The 16,247-nt window shown below is 32.8% G+C and overlaps 2 protein-coding genes across 2 annotated transcripts in view; one reads left to right on the top strand and one right to left on the bottom strand.

The window, feature by feature from the left end:
- LOC146904100 (aquaporin NIP2-1-like) overlaps positions 1-15,812 on the top strand; it is a 93,325-nt gene extending 77,513 nt beyond the window's left edge. The window contains exon 5 of the mRNA XM_085729578.1: positions 15,562-15,812. Coding sequence (XP_085585704.1) covers positions 15,562-15,778 — 217 coding nt within the window. The 3' untranslated portion in view covers positions 15,779-15,812. The remainder of the gene's footprint in view (positions 1-15,561) is intronic.
- Positions 6,317-7,537, bottom strand: LOC146904101 (putative inactive chitinase-like protein LaCIC). Its single transcript, XM_085729576.1, has one exon. It carries the CDS (start codon positions 7,497-7,499, stop codon positions 6,507-6,509), a length of 993 nt encoding a protein of 330 aa, XP_085585702.1. The 5' UTR covers positions 7,500-7,537; the 3' UTR covers positions 6,317-6,506.
- Positions 15,813-16,247: the final 435 nt, after the last annotated feature.

The following is a 16,247-nucleotide window of genomic DNA, read 5'->3' as shown; positions in this document are numbered from 1 at the left end:
TAATACAATTTGTTACAAGATAATATAACATATAATCTATCTAATAATAATAATAATAATAATAATAATAATAATAATAATAATAATAATAATAATAATAATAATAATAATAATAATAATAATAATAAAAGTTGTTACAAGGATAATATAATCTAATAATAATAAATGTTGTTATAAAGATAATATTGAGATTTTAAATTAATCTAAGGATAACTTTGACAGTGCAATAAAATTTACTCCGTTCTCTTCCCTCCATTCCTCTTCTAAAAATTGAACAAAACACGTCAAATTAAAAATATTCCCTCCTCTCCCCTCCAAAACACTCGAATCAAACGGACCCTAAACAACATTCATTTTGATTGAAAGTATGAAAGTTAGTACACTTGTTTTATTTTTGTTACAAAAGATAGTACACTTGTTTAAAAAACTATTCATCACTTTTTTTTTATTATCATAAAGCAATTACTTATATTGCTTATTACAAATTACTCACTAAAAAATTACTTATTTCCAAACAAGTCCCAACACTTCCAAAATCTCACAATCACTTCATCACAGTATCATCACATTAATCTCAAAATCACTTAATCACAATCTCATCATTATCAAAATCCCACAATCAGGGCCTTTCCTAGCATTTTACGGGCCTTAGACATAATACGAGAAAAGGGCCCCTCACATAAACTTTTTAGTTCTTTGTTGTGATTCTATTAACACTTTATTTCATTTTTTTTTCTTTCTTTTCAATATGATAAATGTCTTTTAGGCTATATCTTAAAAAAAAAAAATCAAATACTCAAAATTTTAGCACTTGAGAATAATAGCACAAAAAAAATCAACACTTAATTAATTAAATTTTAGCCTTTTAGATGCAGAATTTTCCAATATTAGACCCATAACAAAGATATATACAAGACACATTTATACCTTACAAGTACAGCATTCTTCTTTTCATATGCTACAAATATCTTTGAAAAGTTCTTTGTGATGATACAATATTAGTTTTGGATTGTTGTTGATAGTATGCCTCAATGGAGAATTTAAGCACACTTAATCACTTATATTGATAATTTTATCGCACTTATGATAAAAAAATTATCTCACTAAAATTAATGAGACATGCATTTATTTTGACGATTGATATCTCAATTATCTTGACACCTCAAAACAACGTGTTTTAAATATACCTCATCATATATTATTTTTAAAAAAGAAAAAGAAAACAAAAAAAAATTACGGTGGACCACATGATCCTAAGTGTGTCTCGCATGATCTTGCATTATCAAATTCAATTATGCAATCTTTCCAATCAATCCAAGAAAGTTGACACCATTATATTACTATAATTTTTTTTATCCTCTATAGAAAAGATTAAAATTGATATCTCAAGTAGGCCCGTTTTCAACTAAAATATCGTTGATTTTGTTATGAACATTCTCGCAATTTCTTAGATAATAAATATCACCAATATTTTATAATTAGTGAGACACATTATTAGGAACAAAAGGCCCAACAACTATCATCAATTTCTTAAATAATAAATTTTTGACAAATAATTAGAATAAAAAACACAATTTTTTTATAGGGAGGGTGTATATAGAAATCTATGTTTAATATGGGAGTATATATAGCAACTTGCACTAAAAGGGCCAAAACATTAATCAGTTCAGCTCATCATCTTTTATTTGACAACTAAGTGTCAATGTTTGGGCCTCTTGATGAAATTTGCTAAACAGACCCCTTGGTAAACCAAGTTTTGCTACATGCACCCCTCCCCTAAAATCATTTTTTTGGGCCCCCTACTGACATGGGCCCTAGGCCGTTGTACCCTTGGCCTATGCCTAAGGCCGGCCCTGATCACAATCTCAAAATCTCAAAATCGTAGATCTGAATCACCAAATATTCTCCGAGCTCAAATCAAAATCAAAATCACTAACTTCTTGTAAGGATTTCGCAACTTCACCGATTTGCAAGGATTTCACAATTTTGCCACATTTTCTCCAATCTTCGCTACTTTGCAGGATTTTCTCTGATCTACACATTTGATTCAAGGTATTGATATCGAAACTGTGATTAACTTCAAATTTGTTTTTTTTATCATAGGAATTTCAGAATTTATTGATTTTTGTGTAGATACGATGATTCTTTTATCAGAAATAATTTTTTGTAGATATGATATGATGAATCTTCTAGGACAAATAATTTGGTCTAAAACTATGATCAAATGCAGTAATTTAATTAACTTCACAACATATTCATCTTAATCAGCTCTAAATATCTACTTTGTTTTATTGCATATGGTTTATGAAGATAGTGAATAAGAAGATAGTGAAAATGACATTTTCTTATATGAGTGAATCTAAACAAAGATATTTAGTGGATCTGATTTTTTTTGTTTTTAAAGAAACTAAGTTAGTCCACCCAAATTGGCTCCGACGATAATCGTATATGAGACCTTGATGAGGAGCACACTCTCAGGTTCTTAGTCAATATCACTAAGCCAACCCAAGTGGGTTGTGCATCTGAATTATTGATTAATCACTATAGCATTTATTGTCTCTGGCAACACTTTTTATGGCAACATGTAAAAAACGTTGCCCAAATATTGTTAAGGCAACGATTTATGGCCTATACTTGGCATCAAATAAGTTCTATTAGGATTGGGATAAATGTTTTATTTAGGTAGGTTGTTTTTCCGTTGGTTGTAGAATATTAGCAAATTTATTAGAAAATTTAGCTCGTGTAGAGTTGAAGGAAATTTAGTCCGTTGGTTGTTTTTACAGTGTTTTTATGGTGACTATTTTATGACTGATGTTGAAGGAAATTAATGTTTTTAAAGAAGTTTGGTTTAAGTGTCAATAAGGTTAAATTCAAATATTTTCTTTAGTCTCTCAAATTCTCTTTATATTAATGAGACCCGGTCAAAGTTGGATGATGCGAAGAAAGGATTGTAATAACCAAGTAACCGAAGAATTTAAGAATGGAATTGGTGATTTCGTTAAGGTTGCTAAAAGTCACTCGGAAATTGCTGACGCGTTAGGTTGTATTTTTTGTCCATGTTCTAAGTGTAAGAACTATGTTAGAGAGAAATCATTTTGGATAGAGAAACATTAGTATGATCATGGGTTTATGGAAGATTATTTAAATTGGACCGTTCTCGGTGGGAATCAGTGGGGGATAGTAGTTCTACATCATTTGTCCATAATGAAGAGATGGAGAATAGGAATCCATACGTGGATATGGTTATAGATGCCATGGCTGATGATCTTTCTGAAGATCAAAATCTAGATGAGGATCCCAATCTACCAACTTTGAAGTTTTATACCCTTATAAGAGATGCTTATGGACCATTATGGGATGGGTGGCATAAACCGACAAAGTTGTCTGCTATGTCTCGATTTTTGAATTTGAAGTCTGAGTTCAACATGAGTGAGAGTTGTTATGATCAGATGATTGTCATAATCCAAAAACTTCTATACTTGAGGATGAACAAGGGACTTCTGATGCGATTGACCGCAAATGAGTGTGGTCCTTCAATCAGGTTTGTATATGTGTTTTCTAACAAACTCCTATTTTTCATGTCGGGGGTTTCACAATATCACTTATAGCTGGGCACCACTATATATAAATATGATGGCTTCAATCCACCATAAAGACAACTAACACATTTTATCACTTTTTGACGAACTCTTTCGTCGAGTTCTCTCTATAATCTCTTAGTAACCTCACCAGATAAATGTGCCCGCCTTAGACAATAGTAGCTTTGTCACTACATAAAACTCATTGAATTGGGTGTCTCGTTGAATTGCGTTACATAAAACTCATTGAATTGGGTGTCTCGTTGAATTGCGTCCTTAATTTGACTTCGATGGATTTGTTGTTATCCCTCTCAATTGTAGCTCGCAGATTTAAGACATTTATGTGGCAAGCATTATTCATATTATGCATACTATTTAGATGGCCAAAAATACTGTGAAGTTTAGCTCATGCAAGATGTCCCTTTAGACGGCAGAGGAAACAATTGTTTCTTTTGCTGGGGAACTCTTTGCCTTACACACACAATATTTCTTTTATGGATAACTTCTTTGTCTCGCCTCGTCGTAAGCGTTTCAAAGATATTGTGCTAGTAATTTGGAAGTCTATGGTCGAATTAGGCAAGTGAACCAAATCGTTTATGAAGTAATAAAGTGATAAATAAAGTAGCGTATCCACACAATTATTGTTACTTATTTTGAACAATAAAATATTAAAAGAGTTGAGGGTTAAGAGATTTGCAATTTTTATCTGTTTGCAACAGAGCAAGTTACCTATTTTGGTTACAAAAAAGTTAGCAGAGGTTTGAATTCTTTGAAACCCCCTATTCATTTGTTGGAATTAATTAACAGTCAAGTCTCACTCAGTTATTCTAAGTAGACTATCTAAATGATGAGTCTGTCAGGACATTCTAACCTAACCGGTTTGTCAAGTTGCACCTTCTAGTCGCACGGTGATCCTTACGTGCAGGGTCTTACTCTCTCGATTGATTTCGGTCTATCCCTCCGCCTGTTGAGTTGCACCTGCTGGTCACGTGGTGATTCTTATGTGCAGGGTCTTACTCCCGCAAAGATAATTGAAACATAAACATAAATGGCTTAATTAATGATTTGGTCCCTTAATTTATTTGTTGGTTACATTTTGGTCCCATAAGTTATAAATGTTACATTTTGGTCCTTTAACTTATAATCTGTTAGCCAATTGAATCCTATCTGTTAACTTTTGTCAAAGAAACGATAATATTCATCATCAATCCAAAAATTCATGACATTCATCATTAAATCCAGAAAATTCATCAAATTCATCTACCTTCATCAATAACCTAGAAAAATTAAAAAACTCAACAAACCCAAATTCGCCAAATTCAAATCCCCTAACCCCAAATTCCCCAAATTCGATCTCGATTTCCTGGGCAAATTGGGATTTCCCCAAATTGGGAAGATTCGATTTCCCCAAAGTTTGATGAATTTTCTCCCAAATTCATCAATACTTATTTTTAGTAACAAAATTGGGAATATTGTTTATAGAGGATTTAGAACTATGATTTAACCCATAATCTTTTATAAACTTGGGCATTTTTTCTATAACCATGTCAATTCATGTTTATTCATACTCTTTTTATAAAGTTTGTTGAATTTTTATGGGTTTGTTAATGAAATTCATGAAGGAAGATGATGAATTTTTTGAGTTTGGTGATGAATGCGATGAATTTTGGGTTCGAGGATGAAGATTAACAGTTTTTGACAAAAGTTAACAGATAGGATTTAATTGGCTAACAAATTATAAGTTAAGGGACCAAAATATAACGTTAATAACTTATGGGACCAAAACGTAACCAACAAATAACTTAAGGGACCAAACCATTAATTAAGCCAACATAAATTGGCATTCCTAAATTTCCAAAGGTGTGATGGCAAGTGTTCTTTCACTCCAAAAGAGATTTTTCGTTCTGCATATGAATAGGAAGAGAAGAAGAACACGAACGAAATGAATAATTTAGGTTAGAGAAATCCCCTTCTGCAGATGAAGATGGAGAACAAATTGAATAATTTAGGTTAGAGAAATCCCCTTCTGCAGATTTTTTAAATTATACTGAATCAAACAAAAATTTGAAAAAACCAATTGAAATATATTCAATCAACAACACTCAAAAAATTGAATATTCAAGAAAAGATTTCAATACAGGAACATGACATAGGAGCATTACCATTCGGTGAATCGGTTGATATCGATGGAATCTTTGAAGTGTCATCGTTAGAATCAACCATGTTGTTGTTGTTGTTATTTAGGATTTTGGAAAATGGAGAGTGACACATGCATGTGATTTTTCGTTTTGGAACATGTACAACCTTAATTTTTCCCCTTTTGCAGATGAAGATGGAGAAACCGAAGAAAGAGGATGATTAAAAATGATTTAATTTGTGTATAATTAATAAATGATTTAATTTTAAATAAAATAAGTTAATAAATCAAAAGTAATTAATATTTTGTATGAAGTCTGATTTGTACTATGGTAAAGTTTAGTCTTAGAGTGGTCCACCAGCCGGACACTAGCTGACATGACATTAACAGTTATATTATTGGCTAAACAAAATAACTTTTCAAAAAAGTCAATTGCCTGACTATACCGTAGAAGTGCCTATAAATAAATTATAAACATTAGTATTATGTGTAATCTATATCTAATATGAAACATAAGAACTTTTTCAATTCACTCATCAACACTCATGTTCCAACACTTGTTCATTTACATCATCTATTGAATTCATGCATGAAAATAACATTTGTTCAAATATCATTCTTGTTTATTCATTGAGATTTGAGATGATGCAGTAATTATAAATAAATAAGACAAAGGTGGTACATCACACACACATACAAATTACAATACCCAATTAACACAATGGGTGATGAAAACATTTATTTTCATTTTAATTAATTAAGAACAAGACAAGCTAGCTAGGCAGACCAGATCAAGAGATGGCAAGAGAAGAAAATTCAAAACATTCAAGGTGATCTCCGTATCGAACTCCAAGTATGTCACAATATCTCATGTAATATCCAACCCGATCCATCTCGTTTACATCCAGCCACCCGGTCGCGCATTCCTTCCAGCCTTCTATGACGTATGTGGTCATCCCATATCCTGGAAACCTCCTCTGACTAACATCAAAATCAGTAGGGATCCATCGTCCGGTTATAGCGTCATGGCAAGATGGCTTTACTTGGAAAGGGAAAGGTGGAGGAGTTCTCATCCAATACCATATAGCACTCTTGAAGGATATAACAGGGTCTGTGGCAATGAGATCTGGGTTATTGAGCAAATCAACACCTATTATACTTCCACATTCTCCATATATTTTATTGCCTTTGATCTGAAACGGACCCCTCCCGTAGTATTGCTTCCCAGGAACACATGGAAATTTAGAGCTTGGTTCGCAGTAGTCTTCTTCGATGGGATTCGTTTCATTCATAAAGCAATATCCCCGGTCATAGGGGCTAAGAGGTGATCCACCTCTTGTTTTGTGAGAGCTTTGACCAAAAAAAGCAGCAATGTCTCTTTTAATCTCTTGAGTGTCTCCTTCGTTGCCGAACCTGGGGAATGTTTTGGCAGCTTCAACAAATCCTTCGTAGGTGTAAAATCCTTTCCCCTCACACTCATCATCGTCGCGATGTTTAAGCATCTCGTTGAAATCCTTTCTCGAGATGAGGTACTCCTCCTCTGGAGTTGGAGGAGGAGGAGTAGTTCCATTACATTGACTCTGGCAACCCTTGCCGCAGTAGTGGTCGGTTGATCCACAAAAGCCCCATGCACTGCAGCATAATTCATTATGACACAGTGCACCCCCAGCTTGTTTTCCACATTGCTCTTTGTCTGCCCAACACCTTCCTGGTGATGCTATAATTAGTAGTACTATTGCTATTTTTGGAAACTGGAATATTACACTTCGGCCCAATCTCCCCATCCTTTGTGAAAGTGTTTGTTTGCGATGAAATTGTAGATACCAACTCCCTCCTCCTATCTATATATTTATGAGAAATAATACATGTACTCCCTCCGTCCCTTAATGTAACCCCTCTTTGTATTTTTCACATTTCTTAAGAAAAGTTGTCAGTGTAATTAATGTGTCTGTTTTGTGTATTAATATTACCAAATTGTCCTTTGTTTGTATGTGTATTAAATTTGACTATTCATATTTCAAGACAAGTTAGTAGTATTAATTAGGGGTATGTTTAGGAAAAAAGTAATAAATGCATCTAGTAATTTGAAAAGGGGTTACATTTAGGGGCAAAAATAAAATCAAATAGATGGTTACATTAAGGGACATAGGGAGTAACATTTTTGTATAAGACACGGCAGCTGTATGCATGTGAATTAACGCCTCTTCATGAAACATTCGGCTATCAATTGAAAAGTCTTGTGGAAATAGATTTTCAAAATCTCAGCAGGTGATTAGAGACAAACGTCCTGCATATAAATTATTAGTTAGCATGCATGCACCATTGATAGATATCTTAATAATATTAACCATATGGGCCATATGATATGGCCTATTTGGATCCAAAGATTTCCGCGAATCCTTTTTCTTAAACATATATGCTGTATTCTATTAAAATAAAAATAAACTTATATTGTTATATTATTTCGTCGAAGTTTTTGATAAATAAAGATTTAGTTATTATATTTGTAAACGATAGAAAATAATTTGTTTGCTAACCAATGACCTTTTCATTCCAATTGTACCGTTCGATTGATACTATGCACACACGATTCCAAAAATATTACTTTTACTTTGATGAAAAACTAACTAATAATTAATAAGTATAATTTGGTAGAATAACATTTTTCTTTCATTAAATCATTACATTTCTTAATATGTTTGTAAATACCTTAAGGCTTTGTTTGCGAGTTTTGAAGGGAGGGGAAGGAAAGGCTTAGGAGGGGAGGGGAGGGGAAGGAAGGAGGGAAAGCCTTCCCCTTGTTTGGGAGTTAAAGAAACCAACAAGGAAAGGAGATGGAGGGTTTATGTGATAATTTTACTATTTTTTACCATTTTTTTCTCTTAAAATAAATACATTATGTTATACTTTGTAATTTATCTTGTAAATTATAATTGGAATTTTTGATTATTATGAGGACAAAATTGTCAATTTGTATGTTTAACCCCCCCAAAACCCTCCAATTTGGGGGAACTTTAAATTTGGACAAATGAAGCCCTTCAAAACCCGCCAAAACCTTTCCATGTTTTTTTAAAACTCCCAAACAAGGGTTTACCTCTCCATAAGCCTTTCCTTCCCCTCCCCTCCCCTCCAAAACCCAACTCGCAAACAAAGCCTAAGGGTCCGCTTGGTTCGAGAATTAGGATGGGAGGGGAGGACAAGGATTTTAACGGAAGGAAAGGGAGGGGAGGGGTTTTAAAATTATTTTAATGTTTTGCCCTTAAACTTAATTAAATAAGGATAATAAAGTAACACAACAATAACGATGTAATCGATAACAACACGATAGAATAATGGATTAATAATAGGGTTGTTACAAGTAGTAATACAAGTAGTTTCAAGGAAAAGTTGTTAATAATATGAAATAAAAGTTGTTACAAGAATAATATCACCTAATAATAATACAAGTTGTTACAAGATAATATAACATATAATCTATCTAATAATAACAATAATAATAATAATAATAATAATAATAATAATAATAATAATAATAATAATAATAATAATAAAAGTTGTTACAAGGATAATATAATCTAATAATAATAAACGTTGTTATAAAGATAATATTGCGATTTTAAATTAATCTAAGGATAACTTTGACAGTGCAATAAAATTTACCTCGTTCTCTTCCCTCCATTCCTCTTCTAAAAATTGAACAAAACACGTCAAATTAAAAATATTCCTTCCTCTCCCCTCCAAAACTCTCGAACCAAACGGACCCTAAACAACATTCATTTTGATTAGAAGTATGAAAGTTAGTACACTTGTTTTTTTTTTTTTTGTTACAAAAGATAGTACACTTGTTTAAAAAACTATTCATCATTTTTTTTTGTTATCATAAAGCAATTACTTATATTGCTTATTACCAATTACTCACTAAAAAATTACTTATTTCCAAACAAGTCCCAACACTTCCAAAATCTCACAATCACTTCATCACAGTATCATCACATTATTCTTAAAATCACGTAATCACAATCTCATCATTATCAAAATCCCACAATCAGGGCCTTTCCTAGCATTTTACGGGCCTTAGACATAGTACGAGAAAAGGGCCCCTTACATAAACTTTTTAGTTCTTTGTTGTGATTCTATTAACACTTTATTTCATTTTTTTTTCTTTCTTTTCAATATGATAAATGTCTTTTAGGCTATATCTTAAAAAAAAAAAATTAAATACTCAAAATTTTAGCACTTGAGAATAATAGCACAAAAAAAAATCAACACTTAATTAATTAAATTTTAGCCTTTTAGATGCAGAATTTTCCAATATTAGACCCATAACAAAGATATATACAAGACACATTTATACCTTACAAGTACAACATTCTTCTTTTCATATGCTACAAATATCTTTGTAAAGTTCTTTGTGATGATACAATATTAGTTTTGGATTGTTGTTAATAGTGTGCCTCAATGGAAAATTTAAGCACACTTAATCACTTATATTGATAATTTTATCGCACTTATGATAAAAAATTTATCTCACTAAAATTAATGAGACATCAATTTATTTTGACGATTGATATCTCAGTTATCTTGACACCTCAAAACAACGTGTTTTAAATATACCTCATCATATATTATTGTTAAAAAAGAAAAAGAAAACAAAAAAAATTACGGTGGACCACATGATCCTAAGTGTGTCTCACATGATCTTGCATTATCAAATTCAATTATGCAATCTTTCCAATCAATCCAAGAAAGCTGACACCATTATATTACTATAATTTTTTTTATCCTCTATAGAAAAGATTAAAATTGATATCTCAAGTAGGCTCGTTTTCAACTAAAATATCGTTGATTTTGTTATGAAGATTCTCGCAATTTCTTAGATAATAAATATCACCAATAGTTTATAATTAGTGAGACACATTATTAGGAACAAAAGGCCCAACAAATATCATCAATGTCTTAAATAATAAATTTTTGACAAATAATTAGAATAAAAAACACAATTTTTTTATAGGGAGGGTGTATATAGAAATCTATGTTTAATATGGGAGTATATATAGCAACTTGCACTAAAAGGGCCGAAACATTAACCAGTTCAGCTCATCATCTTTTATTTGACAACTAAGTGTCAATGTTTGGGCCTCTTGATGAAATTTGCTAAACAGACCCCTTGGTAAACCAAGTTTTGCTATATGCACCCCTCCCCTAAAATTATTTTTTTGGACCCCCTACTGACATGGGCCCTAAACCGTTGCACCCTTGGCCTATGCCTAAGGCCGGCCCTAATCACAATCTCAAAATCGTAGATCTGAATCACCAAATATTCTCCGAGCTCAAATCAAAATCAAAATCACTAACTTCTTGTAAGGATTTCACAACTTCACCGATTTGCAAGGATTTCACAATTTTGCCACATTTTCTCCAATCTTCGCTACTTTGCAGGATTTACTCTGATCTACACATTCGATTCAAGGTATTGATATCTGAAACTGTGATTAACTTCAAATTTGTTTTTTTATCATAGGAATTTCAGAAGTTATTGATTTTTGTGTAGATACGATGATTCTTATCAGAAATAATTTTTTGTAGATATGATATAATGAATCTTCTAGGACAAAGAATTTGGTCTAAAACTATGATCAAATGCAGTAATTTAATTAACTTCACAACATATTCATCTTAATCAGCTCTAAATATCTACTTTGTTTTATTCCATATGGTTTATGAAGATAGTGAATAAGAAGATAGTGAAAATGACATTTTCTTATATGAGTGAATCTAAACAAAGATATTTAGTGGATCTGATTTTTTTTTTAAAGAAACTAAGTTAGTCCACCCAAATTGGCTCCGACGATAATCGTATATGACACCTTGATGAGGAGCATACTCTCAGGTTCTTAGTCAATACCACTAAGCCAACCCAAGTGGGTTGTGCATCTGAATTATTGATTAATCACTATAGCATTTATTGTCTCTGGCAACACTTTTTATGGCAACATGTAAAAAACGTTGCCTAGATATTGTTAAGGCAACAATTTATGGCCGGCATCAAATAAGTTCAATTAGGATTGGGATAAATGTTTTATTTAGGTAGGTTGTTTTTCCGTTGGTTGTAGAATATTAGCAAATTTATTAGAAAATTTAGTTCGTGTAGAGTTGATTCATTTGAGAGATTGTGAAATTATATTACAGTGTTTTTATGGTGACTATTTTATGACTGATGTTGAAGGAAATTAATGTTTTTAAAGAAGTTTGGTTTAAGTGTCAATAAGGTTAAATTCAAATATTTTCTTTAGTCTCTCAAATTCTCTTTATACTAATGAGAGCCGGTCAAAGTTGGATGATGCGAAGAAAGGATTGTAATAACCAAGTAACCGAAGAATTTAAGAATGAAATTGGTGATTTCATTATGGTTGCTAAAAGTCACTCGGGAATTGCTGACGCGTTAGGTTGTATTTTTTGTCCATGTTCTAAGTGTAAGAACTATGTTAGAGAGAAATCATTTTGGATAGAGAAACATTAGTATGATCATGGGTTTATGGAAGATTATTTAAATTGGACCGTTCTCGGTGGGAATCAGTGGGGGATAGTAGTTCTACATCATTTGTCCATAATGAAGAGATGGAGAATAGGAATCCATACGTGCATATGGTTATAGATGCCATGGCTGATGATCTTTCTGAAGATCAAAATCTAGATGAGGATCCCAATCTATCAACTTTGAAGTTTTATACCCTTATAAGAGATGCTCATGGACCATTATGGGATGGGTGGCATAAACCCACAAAGTTGTCTGCTATGTCTCGATTTTTGAATTTGAAGTCTGAGTTCAACATGAGTGAGAGTTGTTATGATCAGATGATTGTCATAATTAAAAGCATGATTCCATAGACATGAAAAATATCTGAAATTTTTTATAGATCAAAGAAAATGGTTAATAGCCTAGAATTAGAATATGAGAAAATAGATGCATGAAACGAAGACCCAAAAGTTTGCTCTTCTTTCTTGGTGTGCGGGCACCCATGGTTCAAACCAAAGGTTGGTTGATCAACGAAGGAAACATACGTTCCATTCTCCGTGATGCGATATTTTCCTATTATTCTGAGACTCCAACGCCTATATATGTTTGCATAAGAAGCTCGAAATGTCAAGCTTGGCTTTTCAACATATGGTTTTGGTCCATTTGGCGTTTCAACTGATAAATACTTGTGTTAGCCTGTCTAATTTGTCACGCCATGCAAACTTCTGCCAAGCGTATGTGCACAAGGTTGTGGCGCTCAGGAGCATACTCCACATCAAACTTCAATTTTGGGCTTAGCATTTCATCAGTTGAGTAACTAAGGTAACAATCATCCGTGACACCCAAATATTTAAATGGAGTTTCACCATTTGTTGCTTTAAGAGCCATATATGAAAATGTAGCCCTTTTTGTCACCTTTAAACACTTGTTTGTTTTATTTGTAGCCCTGTGAGTTCATGATTTCACAATGTTTTATTATTAATAGGTGAAATGTCTTCCATATCCTATAACTTTGTATTAATGATCATATGCAATATATGTAATGACTGGAGTTTTGGGGCAAGTTGCAACTAGGGCGGCGTTTAGCCTGGGAATGGACAGTTTTTTCCCACCATGGAAAAGTCTCCTTTTCCCGAACAGATGGTGGTGGATAAACTGGTTAAGAAAAAACAAAAAAAAAATGAAATTAATTTTTTAATGTTGTTTGTTTTTTATAGTGTACCTCCTCCGTTTACTATGCATGCATCAGTTCAATTCTTTTGAGATTCCCAAGAACTCAATAAAATCCAATCTGAAGGAGGTAATGTTTAAACTCATTTCTTTCCACCTTCATTTCAACAGCTAAAATCTGGACGAATCATAACAAATCCAATCTGAAGTACATCATCATCATCTTCCTCTTCCTCTTCCTCTTCTTCTTCTAGGATGTCTACTAGTTCGTCGATTTCTTAATTGTTTTTTTTTATTTTGTTTTTTATCAAATAAAAAAAAAACATAATATATATTTCTTGCTAATTTTATGTCACACATTATTTTTCTTTTTAATCAAATTTTGAAAATTGATAAATTTCCTCTCTAATTCAATTTGATGTGGAAACATTATAATAAATAGAAACATGGGGTCAATTCAGTCCGAAAATTTTGGGTTAGAAACAAGTCCTAAACAAATTGCTAAGGTCCATGATTTAATAAAAAAAAAAAACAATAAATGAAACTCCTAAAAGTCTGTGTGTATAACTGTAAGAAACATATGCTTAGTCAATATACAAAATATATGAAGAATTTTCAATATCATTTTAATTTTTGGTTATTTTATTTAGTTGCAAAAAAATTTTGTTAATTTTAAAGACCAACAAATTATGATAATATACAATATGAAAAATTAAATTAGGAATTCACACTAATAATTATTTAGAAAACTATTTGACAATGACATAAGTCTGTGTTGTGAAAATTATCAAAAGAACCAAACCTGGTAATTTGATGCTACGGTATGATGCGGTGGATATGATGATACAATATTTTCGGTCTTCTCCAGGAGATGCTCTTGATGAGGTGAATGAGACCAGAGGTGCACATGCACGATTCAACTACTTGAGGAAGATTTTCAAACAGCGTCTTTTGCTGCAATTAGAGTTAGATAATGAGGGTGGTGTGGAGGAGGAGGTGCAGAGGTTGCGGGACCAGGCTCTCCGCATATATCTGATGTACTTGGTGGGGATCACGCTCTTCATTGGCAAGAGCACCACCTATATGAATGTTGTCTACCTGAGGTACTTCAGAGACCTAGAGGTTGTTGCTGGTTTTTCTTAACCATGCTTTCCAATATCATTATGACGTTTCTCATCCACGCATGATTCTTCCAGACATGGAGGTTCCAGTGCCGAGGCCACCAGAGCGGGAGGCCATTGATGAGATTGTTGCTCAGGAGGATGGAGAGCATGGGTATTTAGAGTTGAGCGGAAGGTTAGGTCGTATAAGAGACCATATGTATGTTGTGATGTCCAGTGGTGTGGTGTCGCGAGGGTTTGAGGAATGGCAACATTTGGAGGAGGTATTGAGAGGTGCATGGTGGGAAGGTTTACCGCCCTAGGAAAAATGTTGAGGATGGCACGGGTGTCGGGGGTTCCAGAGGTGGCAAGGGTGGTAGGGGTGTAGTGATAATAGGTTGATTGTAATTTATAATTATGTTAATGTTTGAATATTATGGATGATTTTAAGTTATGTAACATTTGGATAATTTTAATTTTTATGTTTGATTAACGTTGAATTTGGATAATTATGTTGTATTGTTAATTGTTATGTTATAAATTGAATTTTCTCTTTGAACATATGGTCAAAGGCCAAAACTGTTAACTAAATTAAATGCTCTAAAACAGAGGTTCAACCAAAACAGATGACTTCTGCCTCTGTGTGGATGCAGTTCAGATTATGTAATCCGGACATGTTTTACACTTTCGGGATTATATAATCCGGAAACATCATTTTTCATCCCAAATGTTGACTTTCTACGGGGTGATTGACACTTTTCAGATTACATAATCCGGAAAGTGCAAAACCAGTCCGGATTGTATAATCTGAATCTATCCATTGCACATTTGCATCAACATCCATCAGGGTCCTTTAAGTTCCAAAATCCACGAATTTATCCGGATTTCATAATCCGAAAAAAGTTTGGATTATGTAATCCAGACTAAGGGTGTTTTTAGAAAAAATAGGACGCGCGAGGAAATGAATATGGTGGAAAAAGTAATAGTCATTAATATAAGCTGTCAATATCTTTTTTTTTTTTTAGAGGAGCTGTAAATATCTTGTAATCTTGTATACAAACCAATATCAGGTGGGTCAATGAATCCAGCAAGGACATTAGGTCCTGCAATTGCTACTTCATCCTACAAAGGAATTTGGATCTATATTGTTGGACCAATTACAGGTGCATTGTCTTATGTTGTGATTCAAGAGACAGATCATAAACAAGATCTTGCAACTTCACAATCTCCTCTTTCAGTCAAGATACACAATGAAATGAGTGGGATTGAGTTATAATTTGTGACATGGACAGCCAATGCTAAGTAGGAGAATAGTACATTTTTGGAGTTTCGACATTATCCAAGGCATATGAAATGAAATCATGTCTTGGATGATTTGAAGTACAGTTCAGTGCATATATATGTATGTATCAAACTTAAGGATTAACCATGTATATTTCAATTAGGAGGTGTTCGCGGTGCGATTTGGTTTAGTTTTGAGGTTAAAAGTCATCAGATCTGTAAGACAAAAAATTATGCGGTTTGATTTGATTTGGTTAGCTTTTGAACACTCGAGAATTGAAATTTACTATATAAAGCGTGTAATTGATTATAAAATGTCTAAGTGAAAACACCCAAACTCAAGTTTGAGAATCTCCCCACCACAAAAACAAAAAGTTGGTATTTGTAGATTCTACATAAAAGTGATTTTTTTCGTCTTGGTTTTGCATCCAAACACATATTAAGTCTCACATTGAAGTGATAAA

This window comes from Medicago sativa, chromosome 7, assembly GCF_051527215.1.
Source record: "Medicago sativa cultivar Bolivia chromosome 7, Bolivia_mono, whole genome shotgun sequence".
Classification (NCBI taxonomy): Eukaryota; Viridiplantae; Streptophyta; class Magnoliopsida; order Fabales; family Fabaceae; genus Medicago; species Medicago sativa.
Note: the sequence above shows the minus strand (reverse complement) of the source record. Positions and strands in the feature narration are given on the sequence as shown.